Source organism: Aquila chrysaetos, chromosome 1 (assembly GCF_900496995.4).
Source record: "Aquila chrysaetos chrysaetos chromosome 1, bAquChr1.4, whole genome shotgun sequence".
NCBI classification, from domain to species: Eukaryota; Metazoa; Chordata; class Aves; order Accipitriformes; family Accipitridae; genus Aquila; species Aquila chrysaetos.
This window is the reverse complement of record NC_044004.1, coordinates 14,514,037-14,526,758: the sequence shown is the minus strand read 5'-3', so window position 1 is coordinate 14,526,758 and position 12,722 is coordinate 14,514,037. Positions and strand designations below refer to the sequence as shown.

Genomic DNA, 12,722 nt, shown 5'->3' with positions numbered 1-12,722 from the left:
TCATGAAAGACAAACATACTCCAAGTCAAGTCCAGTATTTAAAATCTACATGAACATCTATTTTATAGGCAAAATGATGGGCTGGCAGTCCCCAAGAACAGTGGAATCAGACAGTTAAACAATTAAGTACTGAACAATAATCAGTCACTTTTATACAAAGTTTATTAAAGGTATCCAGAAGAATAAATCTGAAAAACCATGTAGCAAACAGTAATTTTAATTCAAGAGTACAAGGCAACTTAAAACACCTAGAGCATTTATATAGCTGACAAATAAAAATACAGTGGTAATTACCATCCCTGAGCAACACTGCATTTTAAATAGCGGAATAAACAAAGTTACCTAAACGTACCTCTGTACACAGACGTAAAATTGTTAAAATTTATAAAAGGCAAAGACCTGAAGACAAGCAACTTGCCCTTTAAAGATGTGAAGTACAACTGGTTTTGGAAAACTGAAGTATTACATTTAAACAAATCAAGCTGTTAACTTACTCTACAAGCTACTTAACAGTAGTGCTAAATGTATTTTATTTTGGTTTGACCGATCCTTTGTACTGCATACTGACAGCAACTTTTTTCCTTAATGAAACAGCAGAAGCTTAAGACAATGTCTATCTTTTTTATTACTAAACATTTCATGTATTGTGTATTCAGCAATGTGTGAATTTGAAAGTCAGAATGAAGAACACAGTCTACTCTAATGGTCCAGACTTCAAGCAACAGTCATAAGGAGTAAGTTTTAACAAGTTTCAATATCCAGCTTCTACATTCTCCTACCTTCCAAAGGTGTGGGTGTGAAAGTACTTAACACAAAGATCTATATAAAATGGTCTAGCAACTAGATGGTGTCCAGGTTTCCAGATATTTAAGTAGCTTAGCCAAGGTGAACAGAGAGACAATATTATTTTATTTTCCCAACTGTGTATGACTAATACCATTTAAGTTAATACCAGCCTCTTTATTGCTGAGGAAGAAAAATGGCAACTTCATTAACAGGCACTGCTAAGAACGGAAAGTTAACTTACAGAAGAAAAACATCCTGAATACTGAAAAAGTAGTGCATACGTCAAAAGAATTTACTTTGTGCTCTTAATTTGTTGTGTAGTGTTAATATTGTTCATTATATTGCTGGTTATTCACAGCTTGATCATCCATCTTTGGCTGTGGACAAACTGTATCAGCACAAATAGAATCTATTTCACTGATGGCACTGCCAAATTAACAATGACATAAACATCAACCAGCTTTCTAAGGCCCTTACCTTGATCCGTATTTTTTTTCAAACACTAGCAGATCTGAAGTCAAGAGATTAGGTAATAAAATACTTCCTGCATGGTAACACACATAATATTAGAAATTTAATAGATCCAAGAAATGTCTCCTGTGTCATCTGTGACAGTTTACAAGTACAAACACAGATAACATACAATATTTTAGCTGTCAGTTCAAATTGAAAAATTGTAGTATTAAAAACTCACAACACTTGAATTAAGTATCAATTACTTCCAAAACAAACAACCTGCTTTGAGCAGGAAGCTGGACTAGGTAACCTCTGGAGTCCCCAAATAGGATTTAGGGCTACATAACTGACTTATTACCCATCTGCTTAATATTGAAATATGAATAAAAGCTTTACAAAGCAGTGATGAAATGCTTTATGTTACTAAGAGAGGTAAAACCTATCTTTCAATTATTCACTAGTCAGTTGCTTTTTCCCAGGCACTAGCTGACCTATGGTTATGTCCATTTGATTTATAAATCAGGTAGTCTAAGAATTACGGTATCAGTTAGAGCAAGCAAGCAGTATTAGAAACAATAAAAGTACTGGAATGTAACAAAAGTGACATCCACTTTGCAGGATAACAGTTACTTGAGTCCTTCACATGAAGCTGAAAGAAAAACAAACCCAACTTTAACAAAAATTCTGTAAGGTTGTATATACTGCATAAGCTGCATCTTGTACTAATTCGATATTGATTAGTTAATGATTTTGCATCGCCAAGTAATAATTTGGCCCTAATTATTAGGCCAATAATTATTTGGCCTAATACAGAATTAATAAATACTGTATAACAGAATTTACTTGGCTGTTCACATAGAAAACCAGAATGTTTTCTTAAGGTTCAGCTGTTCCGAGTATCTGTAGTTCACTTGTACTTCTTTCTGCATACAAATTAATGCAGAATGGTTGTTTCGGTCTGTTAACATAATCAGCTCTAACATACTGAAATGCGTCCTTTCCGCAGATCCCTCCAGTGCTCAGACAGAACATAGCTAATGACAGAACAAACAAACACAATTTGAAGAAGTTTGCATTAACCAGTGTGACTGAAGCTCCCATAATATCGTAAAGAGGTTCTGAAGTAAGTATTGTATTTTTCAGAAGTCTATAGGTGTTGTCAGAGTATGACCTAAATTAATTACTTCCTTAAAAAAATCAGGTTTCTTGATTGTCTAGAAAATAGGGGGGAAAAAATGCAACACTAGTTTCAGTTTGTTTATGCAAACAACAGCTGTGTTTCAATGTCCCAGCCATTAAACATTTTTTGCCTACAACTCTGGCACTACAAGGGGCTACGCTCAAAATCCAGCACTGCCTCATTCTTCTTGCTGCACTTGTAAAAATGCTGGGGGACTTCCTCACTGGAAAGGATTTGTGATGGCAAGCAAAACCAAACAGGCTTCCCCACATTCCCTTGAGAAGTACAGCAAACAAGACCTGCTGAAGAAGTCACTTCAATGGATGATGTAGACGCCTGTGATACAGGGGACATCCCTCACCCTATTTACTGAGCAGTCTTTGACGTCTTCCTTAAGCTTTTTCCATTTCCCAGGATTCATCTGAATAGTATATCCTAACAAAAGATGCAAGAACCCCTTTTCAACATGGCAGTTATTGAGAATGAATTTTTCAAGTCAACAAAATATCTGGTTTTGCTTTTGAAAGGTTGTTTTTTAGGAAGAACAAATTACTTCAGATATCTGGCAGTTTTCCAGATAGCAGGTTGATTTGGACTGTTCATTGCAGAAAATGAAAACAGCATATTTAAAGACAAAGGATTTGAATTAAAAAAAAAAAAAAAAAAAAAGAACACAGTTGCATATGGATGTTAACAGCTTCTCCCCTTTACTATCAGGTCAAGCAACTTCACTAAGAAGTTTTCCCAGTATGGGTAAAAGCTGCAGGTATTTGGCCTGTACTCCCTAAAACCATCCATTCTCACTAATCGCTTCTTTTCACTGTCTAGAACAGAATCTTAGAGAAGAGAAAAAGGATATTATTCCCCTCAGGATACCTGCACGTTCTCCGGTTACTCTGTATGCCACAAAATGTAAATATTCTAAAGTGTACACAAAACATAGAGAAGGAGTCCTTAAAGGGTCTTACAATCCTTAAATGTCTAACAAAGCAGTTCATGCAACAAGACAAATATTTTTATGTGCTTAAACAATTCAATTATTTACCTGAAGGACTTATCCCAGGAGTGACACAAGCATCACAACACCCATAAACTGAATGAAGAGCAACAAAGGTGTCATAAAGGACCAGACAGGCCACAAGGCAACGTTGAAACTGGGAATAAAAGCAGGAAGTTTTTGGTAAGTTCAGCTGTCATACTATGTAAATACCAGCCATACAAAAAAAATATACCACAAGAGGAAATGAGATTTAAATTACTCAACCTTGAAAAATACTTGTTTCTTTATGGTATGGATGAAAAGACCCCAGCACCTACTTATTAAATTGGTAGTTTAGTTTACTGTTTGTTTACTAAAACTCATCCTAGAACTTCAGTAGCTGCTGCAGATTTTACACCGACCAAGTCCACTCAGTCCCATCAAGGGTAAAGATACCTTTTACTTTCAGAATCTCTGTATATGAAGCACCTGAAAATTAACTACTCTTGATTTTTTCCATGGGCATATATGGCAACTAAGAAAAACTTTAATTTGTACTTCCAGCCAAGCAGATTTGAGTTAACTGAAGAGAAAGAGGGAAAACCAACTTATTTTACAACTGAACTACAAGGATTATAGATTTGACTAATTCTAAACTATAGGGAACCTTTATCTTCTTTGGTCTTCCTTTTTTTCCCAGCGTTGCAACAAATAGTGACTGACATTATTCAGATACATCATTTAAACTTAAAAGAGAGAACCAGTTTTCATGCAGAAAGCAAATAAATATACTGGCACACACGTATGTAATTTCTTCATTCACATGCACATTTGCTCAATTCTGACTCCTATAATCTCATAAATAAAGTAGCTCTTACTGTAAGTACCATTCTCTGACAAGACAGAAAACCTTAAGGTTCATACAACAATAGCTAGAAGTATAAATTTCAGTATATGTTTGCTATTTATAGATTGTTTGATAATGAAGAACTCTGTATTAGAAACTGATCCGGCATAATTTTTTCTCAGCTAGAGAATACACCTTTGTCTTAATTTATGAACCTCACAAATAGTTGTCAGAGGTGAGCAATTTACACTAATAAAGCGAAGGACTTCAGTTTTCCCATAAATTTTCAAGACAGAAAAGATCCAGCACACCTAAAAGTACACTTAATATACAGTTTCAAGAGTTGCAACTCTCACTTTGTGGATGAATGTTGAAAGTGGAAGAAATTATGCTATGTAGAGCTGATATTGTCACCAATACACTTAGTAGAATTAGAGAAATTATACTTTTTATAAAACGAGCCCATTAACACAGACTTGCACAGGTTTAGCAGAAGTTTGTACACAGTGTTCAAACCTACCAAATTGCTGCTGCAATAAAGGTAGCTGTTGTGATAGGTATCAGTGCTGGATACTGTGTGTCGTAGTCCTCAATTCCACAATACCACTCAAGATATAGTATGCAGTAAAAGGCAACAGATAAACATGCAGCCAATAAACAACTGCCAGAGGCAAACCACCAACTGTGGGGGGGAAAGCATGTTAAAGCACATTAAGGACATTCACATTGCAGTTTGCACATTAATCTTCACTCTACTCTAGAAACAGAACAGACAATACCTCTTAATTATACAGATTGGCCTAGAGTTTCTGTAGTTTTTTTCTTAAATTACTTTTACAAAATACACTTTTTGCCCTTCTAAAGCTGCCTAAAATACATAACTAATTTAGTTTAATTTTGCAATGCAACATTCCTGTCAAATTATTTTTCCCGCAAATATTTTGGAAATGCAAGGCAACAGACCTTGTCAGTGATCTACTATACTACCACACCAAAAATACTTTGTCAGTAGTGAAATAAAATAGGCTGCACTGCAACTGTGCTTCTCACTATAAATTAGACTACTGATTTTTGTGCAACAGAAATGTTGCAGAAAGCTTTAATAAGGTTTCGAGTTTACGAACTCTCAAATTTAACAGACAAGAAGCATGAAGATTCTTCTTTACAGCAGCTGAAGAAAACCATAGAGAAATCCAGGATTTCAAACTCAGAATCAAGAAAACATGAGGTATGTGATTATTTAGGAAGAAGCAATTTTGAGCCTCTTTGAGGATGTACTTCAAGAGTAAGATGGGAAAGACAACTGGGGAGGAAGGTGCACTTTAGTAAAATCTTATACTTATCTGAATGTATATTTAGCAAATGAAAATTTTAAAAAGTGAACTCTTACTACCATAGTTTGATTGCTAAATTACAAAGGGTAATCAACTACTCAGGTAACATTTGCTCTGGTATGGTACAGCAAATCTCTTATGCTATTTTGGTACCTCAGTACTACCAATTAAGATATCTGCCTTAAGAAAGCAGTTGCCATAGTCTACCTAAACAAGCAATGCAGGAAGACAGGGTCCTGCAGGGAGCAGACGGGGCTACCCAAAACCTTGATCACATCCTGGAGTCACTAGTTTGTATCCACAGCCAACTGGATGTAGGGTGTATCTAGACCAGCCTGGAAGAGCAGCTCCAGAGAACCTCACAGCACAGAGCAAGGCCCTGTTCAGCTTCCACGTACTGATACAATAATGACAATGAGAGAGTTTCAAAAGCACTTCCAGGTAAAGCTATCCAAAAATATTTAACATCCATCAATCCCATTGAAAATAATTTAATAGAAAAGAAATAGAGCATAAATAGAAATTATTTCACTAATCTTTCACTTGTCTACTCAAAGAAGTCTAGAGAACTTCTAGAGAAATAAACTTCATTTTAACATTTAAAGATTAATTTCAGCTTTTTATGATTAAAATAAAATCAAACCGCCAACACTTTCAGCAAAACAGACAGCAATTTCTTGTACTTAAGTGTAAACTTGAAGGTACAGTATTAAAACATCCTGCTATTAGAACAAATTTTGCATGTACACAGATGGCTCAGTAGAGCCTAAAGAAAAAAAATAATTATAGAAAAATTTTAAGCATTTAAGCATTTTAAGCATTGTGTTTACTTAAAAATTAGTTTAGTAATAATGACTTAGGTGGTCATCTGGCCCAACCCCCGACTCAAGCAGGGTCACCTAGTGCGGGTTGCCCAGGACCATGTCCAGATGGCTTTTGAGTATCTCCAAGGATGGAGACTCTATGACGTCTCTGGGCAACCTGTGCCAGTGCTTGGTCACCCTCACAGTGAAAAAGTGTTTCCTGATGTCCAGAGGGAACTTCCTGTGTATCAATTTGTGTCCATTGCCTCTGGTCCTGTCACTGGGCACGACTGAAAAGAGCCTGGCTCTGTCTTTGCACCCTCCCTTCAGATATTTATATATATTGATAAGATCCCCCTCAGCCTTCTCTTCTCCAGGCTGATCAGTCCCAGCCCTCTCTATTCCTATCGTAGATCTTGTTTATCCAAGATTTAAAACACAGCGTTCAAATGTAACAAACTGAATATGACTGTAAGATGAAAACAGCACTTTCTTTGTAAGAAAAGGTACCTTACCTATCTGCTTGAATAGTTTCTTTAACAGTTTTAAAAAAATCAAAGTAGTATGTCACAGCAATCGATGCCAAAATCCAGAATGCAGAATGAATATTCAGTCTGCTAAGAGGCTTCCTCTTCTTCTCTACAGCTGTAGACTCTTCTGTAAATAAGAACATAATTATAGCACTAAAGCCAGTCATTAAATGGAGTATGATTATAGTTACGTAAAACATGATGCTTTATCCTTTTAATTCATTTATCTTTGGAGATTATTATACTCAGTATAATACACTTTGTATTACAGAGGAAGTATTCAAAAAAGCTCTGCACATTTCCTGTAATAAGACTAAGCAAGGTAGCCTTTGATAAAACGATAAAAGCAGTAACAATCAGCACATACTGTGTTTGTGTACCCTTTTAGGAACCTAACGGCTGACTACATTATGAAAGGGTTATTTAACTAATTAAAAACCTCCTGGTGTTATTAAAACATTATTATTAATCTAGCATACAGAAAGTCAGGTAGGTATTTCCGATTACTAATTTATTCACATCCTTTTTTGTCAATTTTATTCCTTACAAACTGATTTCAGGCATAAATAATTTTCTTGTTCTCAACTGCAGTTACTTCACAAGAGATTTTCAACTTCAGTTTCAGGAACTAGCTTGATTCATGCCGCATACCTTCAGCAGATAAACTAAAACTATCATTATGCAAAAAAGCATCTGCTGTTTCTTCCCTCATCACCGTATATTGTTTTAGAGAAAGCAAGACAACAGAGCGAGCAGATTTGAAAGCATATTTTTGTGCATGATGGTAACCAACTAACACACTCAATACTTATACACACTGTCAAAAAAAGGTGTCAAAGGTGCCTCTGATGTTTCATACTTTGAACTTTATCACTAGAAGTTATCGGTGGCCTGTGGGCCTCCAGCAGTGTACGGTATGCTGGCTCCTCCACATGCATTACCACCAGCCGAGCATACTAACAGCTCTACTGGCGTTTACAGGCATTTTTATTTTTTATTTCCTAGATTATTCCTCATCTACTAGAGCTTGGGTCTGGAGCATTGAAGCACTTCATCCCCCACCAAGAAACCCGCGGCTGCAAGTCTTTTACGCAACTCACGTCTCCCTTTTCACATCCAACTCGCTGTTAGGAGCAGAGACCCGAGGGACGATGAGCTGGCTGCAGGCAGGCGGCACCCCACCGAGGAGTCCCCTCGCTCCAGCCGCGAGCAGGGTCCGTCCCCTGCCCCCGCTCCCGCTCCCGCCGCGGGGACAGCGCTGCGGCAGACGCCGCTCGTCACCGCTCCCCGCCCGGACATTCCTGTCACACCGCCCGCCTAGCAGAGCCCGGCCAGGCTCCCCTCCCCTCCCGGCGGGGTCTCCGCGTCCCAGGCCCAGCGTCCCCGGCGCCACCCACCGGCCGTCCCGCCGCCCCCGAAAGGCGGCTGCGGCGGCAGCGGGTCGCGGGGCTCTGCCCCTCGCCGCAAAGGGGCGCCTCAGCCTCGGGAGCGGGCCCTCGCCGCCGCCGCCGGCCTCCATCTTGGGCCGCTCCGGCAGTGACGCCAGGGCGGGGGCGGGAAGCGCGGCGGCCGTTACGGCCGTTGGCGTGAGGGGCGGCGACCCCCTGTGTGGGGCCGGAGGGAGTCGGCGGGCGGGAGGGCAGCCGGCGGGGCGTCCTCCGGAGTTCGGCTGTCGCTGGTCGTAGCCTTGCCAAGCCCGTGGTCGGTCGGAAAGCGAGTCTGAGCGGCTGGTCCCCGCGGCGGTGCCCGGGTGCCGGGGCGGGAGCGGGGGGGGCAGAGCGCTGGGCGCTGCTGGAGCACGGCTGCCGCAAAGGATCGCCCGGGTAATGGCCCAGTAATATACTGTAAATCAACAGTATCGTAAATCGCACTAATCCCCCTTGGAAGTAGTGAACAGTGTGATGTAAATCCGAGTGCCGGAGTGAGGACTGTTTCATCAAGATAATTAAGAAAAACGGGAAAACTGGGTGCGTGTAAATGCTTTGCTCATCACATTTTGCAACCCAGATGCTCTTGAGGACAGATGTTAGGAAAATCTCACCTTTCCTGACACAGAGCAGTGGTTTAGATGGAACAGGAGTCAAATACAAAGCTCTCGAGAGGTTTCAAGACCCATAGGAATCCTGTAATACCGGATACTGCAACTCTTAATTGAAAATAATAACCATATTTACAAGACAAACTAGATAAAAGTTAAATTAATAAAATGGTAAAATAGATTGTTTCAGCTTTGTAGCTGAATTCTGCATAACTAGATAAAAAGTCACGTCAGCACGTTTCTGCAAACAAAACCTTGAAACTTGCTAGATTAGTATTGCTTTCTTGTTTATTCACGTGGACAAACTCAAAACTACTAAATTATATTGACAGATTCATCTTAGGTCTGGTCGTTGTAAGAATGCTGTGAATATATATACTGTATCTTTTGGCGTGTGCTCATTGAATAAGTAACATGGCTTTTAAAATTGAAATTTGTTTCTAATAGTAATGATTTATTAGGCTAATTAGATGATACGTGTAGTACTTACAAATCCTGTGGTTTCTTGGACAAAATCACGTGTGGCATAATGTTCCTCCCGAGGCAAAAATCCCACTGACTACAGAATGGAAGTACCTGTCCCATATGGCACCTGCTTTTCTTTATGGTGTAATTAAATGTAGAAATATTCAATAAAAGCTCAGATTATTATATGGTAGATTGAAGAAAAAAAAATAATTTCAGTATGTGGGCTTTACTTACCAAAATCAAATTTATAGTCCTTCTAGTTATATATAGATTAAAGTTCAAAACCCAAACATTTAATAACCTGATTATACTTTTCCTTTTAGAAGGCAATCTGAGTATTTTGCATGAAAACAGTGAGTATGAGAAATATGTCAAATTTTCACTTACCATGTGTATTCTTTGCATATTGTGTGGCATTTATCAACATAAAAGCTTTGCAGATACTTCCTCTGTAGTTTCATGTTGAGAAAACAGGAAAAGCAAAAAGAATGGAATGTAGGCTGTGGATAAATAATTATGTATTTTATCAGTAAACCTTAAAATATGTCAGGCCATCCCAAGGGTAGAAACTAATTGGTAGAAGCTAATCAGGGTACAAGCTAGACTTGATCTGAACTGCACTGTTTTTAAGCAGTTCTAAACCTGTTGAGTAACTAATGCCCTTTGAAATGGGTGGAAAAAACCTGGGGTAAGTCTTAATAAAATAATAGATCTTCTGCATATATAGTCTAATTCATACAGTGTTATAGCAGGTTTAACTCAGTAGATGTACATCAGTTTAACTAGTGTAATGATGAACCCTAAAAGTACATAAGACTAAGTTTTTTCAATTTATTTAATTATCACCACTTTTTCTTACATTTGGTTTCAATTGTAGATGCTGAAGTAATGGAGAATTTGACTTAATCATTGCATTCTACAGTTAGAAGAAAAATAGCACTGGCTCTTCATTTGTCATGTAACATGATATGTAGATACACTGTGTTGTATAATCTACCTGGAGATGTTATCTTTTCACAAAGGGGCTGCTAACAATAATTTATCAGGAAAAAAATGACTATATTTTCCTAAATATCCTATCGTCTGTTTTATAGATGAGTGAGGTTCAAGGGACAAGGAAAGCAAGGGTTCTGATTATTCTTTATTACTGTGCATTGAGTTATGAGTAAATTCAGCCTAAAAGATACAAGAATGGAACAATTTTTTAATACTTTTTTTTCTCTGCAGAAAGCCAGGCCTTCATTTACATCTAAATTTCATGTGAGCCATGTCATAGTGAGTAGAAATTGTTTTCCCAGCCTTAGAACATGTCTCACGTAAGGGCCAACCACATCATAGTCCTTAGTGACTATGGTGATTATTTTTTACTTAGTTTGGTTGAGTATTTTGAAGTTAACAGCTCATGGGAGCCTCTGAGCTCTGCTTTCTTAGCAATGAAATAGAGGTTTCTTTGTTTTATTTCCTTTGAGTGAAATGATTACCTCAGCCTTCACTTTTATGCTAGTGATTCAAATAAGAAACAAAGGAAATCTTCTTGTACTTTCTTTGCAAAAGCTATTCATAGGAAATATCTTTGATTTAAACATAGCAATTAAATAAATATGTATGCTTGAAAAGGTTAAGATCTATTAGTGTTACTAAACTGAAGACTCCTGTTTACCTACAGAGTAGGTATTGTGCAAAGAGCTGAAATAAGAGCTTCCTTTCCCTGACTCACTATTGACCTTAACCTAGACCATATTCAGTGTTTGTAGAGCTGAGATGTTTTCTGTGATCTTTTCACAGAGCTTCTCTGATTCAGAAATTATTAATCTGTTAAAGAGTAGATAACGATCAGGAGCTGAACTGAGACTGTTACAAAATGAACAACATAATTAAAGCATCTAACAACGGGCCTGCTATGGGTAATTAATTCTTGCAAGTAAAAGTTTAATCCCTGCAGAAATGTTAGCAAGTATTTTAAAATGTGGTACTTGATCTGATAAATTTAGTTAACAGTCTATGAAAGGAATTGTGAATTTGAAGGTTCTGTGAAGGAAATGTACAAAGGGTACAGTTTGCAGTGTTTTTTGTTAAATGTATTCCTGGCCTCTTGCATAACGTGAATTCTTCCCACATTTTCAGAAAGTAGCTTCAGCAACTTCGTGTTCTTTTCTTTTAAATAAGAAGGAATGCTTTGTAAGTTATTTGAATGTGTTTAAATATTCAGGTTTTGCAGTAACAAATGAAAGGTGAAATTTGCAATCTAATTGGATATTTTAAAATTAATTTTCATGTTGCTTACTGAGTATTTGCTATTTACTGATTAGTTGTTTTTATGTTGATTACAGGTAACTCTTAACGACACACACAAGTGGTAGCTTTTTACATTCCTTGACTGGGTACATATAAATTTTAGAATTAGACTTCCCAGTTAAATTCTCACTTCTAGAAAGTCAAATTAGTTTTCTAGTATTCTAGCAAATATTCGTAACTTTTTCCCCATGACAGAAGTCAATATCTAAATGAGCCCAAATGTAGTCTGTTCACAAAAGACCTGACTGGAATTTTCTTCATTTCTTATCTAAGTAGGGCTGGCTCCTCTCTCCATATGTTCATTTTTAGCTGAAGGAGGTTGGCTACAGTGTATGCATATTCTTCATTTTGAGAAGTAATTGTGCAATATACTCTGTGCTTTCTGTTCATGAACTAAGAAATACTAAAGTGAGTAGTAATCTGCTGCTTATCTTCCACTATAAGGAGTAAAAGGGGATGGGTAGAGGTTGTCAATCCTTTCCGAATGTTGTTCTTGGAGTAAAGCATTGCATATCCTCTCTTACACTGAGTGAAAAAGTAAATGCATTGTCTCAGTCATCCAGGTAAGAAAAAAGCCTTCAAATAGTACTACAGTTCTCTTGCTTTCATCTAGCATTCCTTTAATTATTTTAAATTCAGTACAATGGAAAAAATCACCAAAGGACTTAAAAGCACTTGGTATGAATAACTTAATGCAAATCTGAAAAACAACTGAAGGTTAAAACTCAATCAACTCTGAATGTGGTACATATACAAACTATTGAACTCAAGTTGAATTCTCATGCGGGTATTAAATTACAGTGCAGCCCTGAATTGACCCTTTAGGAAGGAAACAATACATGTAATACTGTGTTTGATACCAAGAATGCACTATATATAAGCATGCAAGCATTTGAACTTCATGAAGGAAAAGAAAGCAGAAAATATAAAGGCGGTTAAAAAGGTGAAGAGGGCATCTAAGAGAACAGAAAAAGAGCGCATCACATAATGTCATCTGACTTATCTA

At 37.6% G+C, this 12,722-nt stretch overlaps 1 protein-coding gene and 1 long non-coding RNA gene across 2 annotated transcripts; one reads left to right on the top strand and one right to left on the bottom strand.

The window, feature by feature from the left end:
* Positions 1–144: 144 nt before the first annotated feature.
* On the bottom strand, positions 145–8,696 carry TMEM128 (transmembrane protein 128). Its single transcript, XM_030015796.2, is given in 6 exon segments — positions 145–1,891; positions 3,468–3,576; positions 4,769–4,930; positions 6,901–7,042; positions 8,313–8,385; positions 8,387–8,696. Coding segments are annotated over 5 exon segments (525 nt in total). The 5' UTR covers positions 8,435–8,696; the 3' UTR covers positions 145–1,891; positions 3,468–3,476.
* On the top strand, positions 8,641–11,799 carry LOC115342046. Its single transcript, XR_003923614.1, has 3 exons — positions 8,641–8,738; positions 10,649–10,696; positions 11,752–11,799. It is a non-coding gene; the product is annotated as an uncharacterized LOC115342046 (long non-coding RNA).
* Positions 11,800–12,722: the final 923 nt, after the last annotated feature.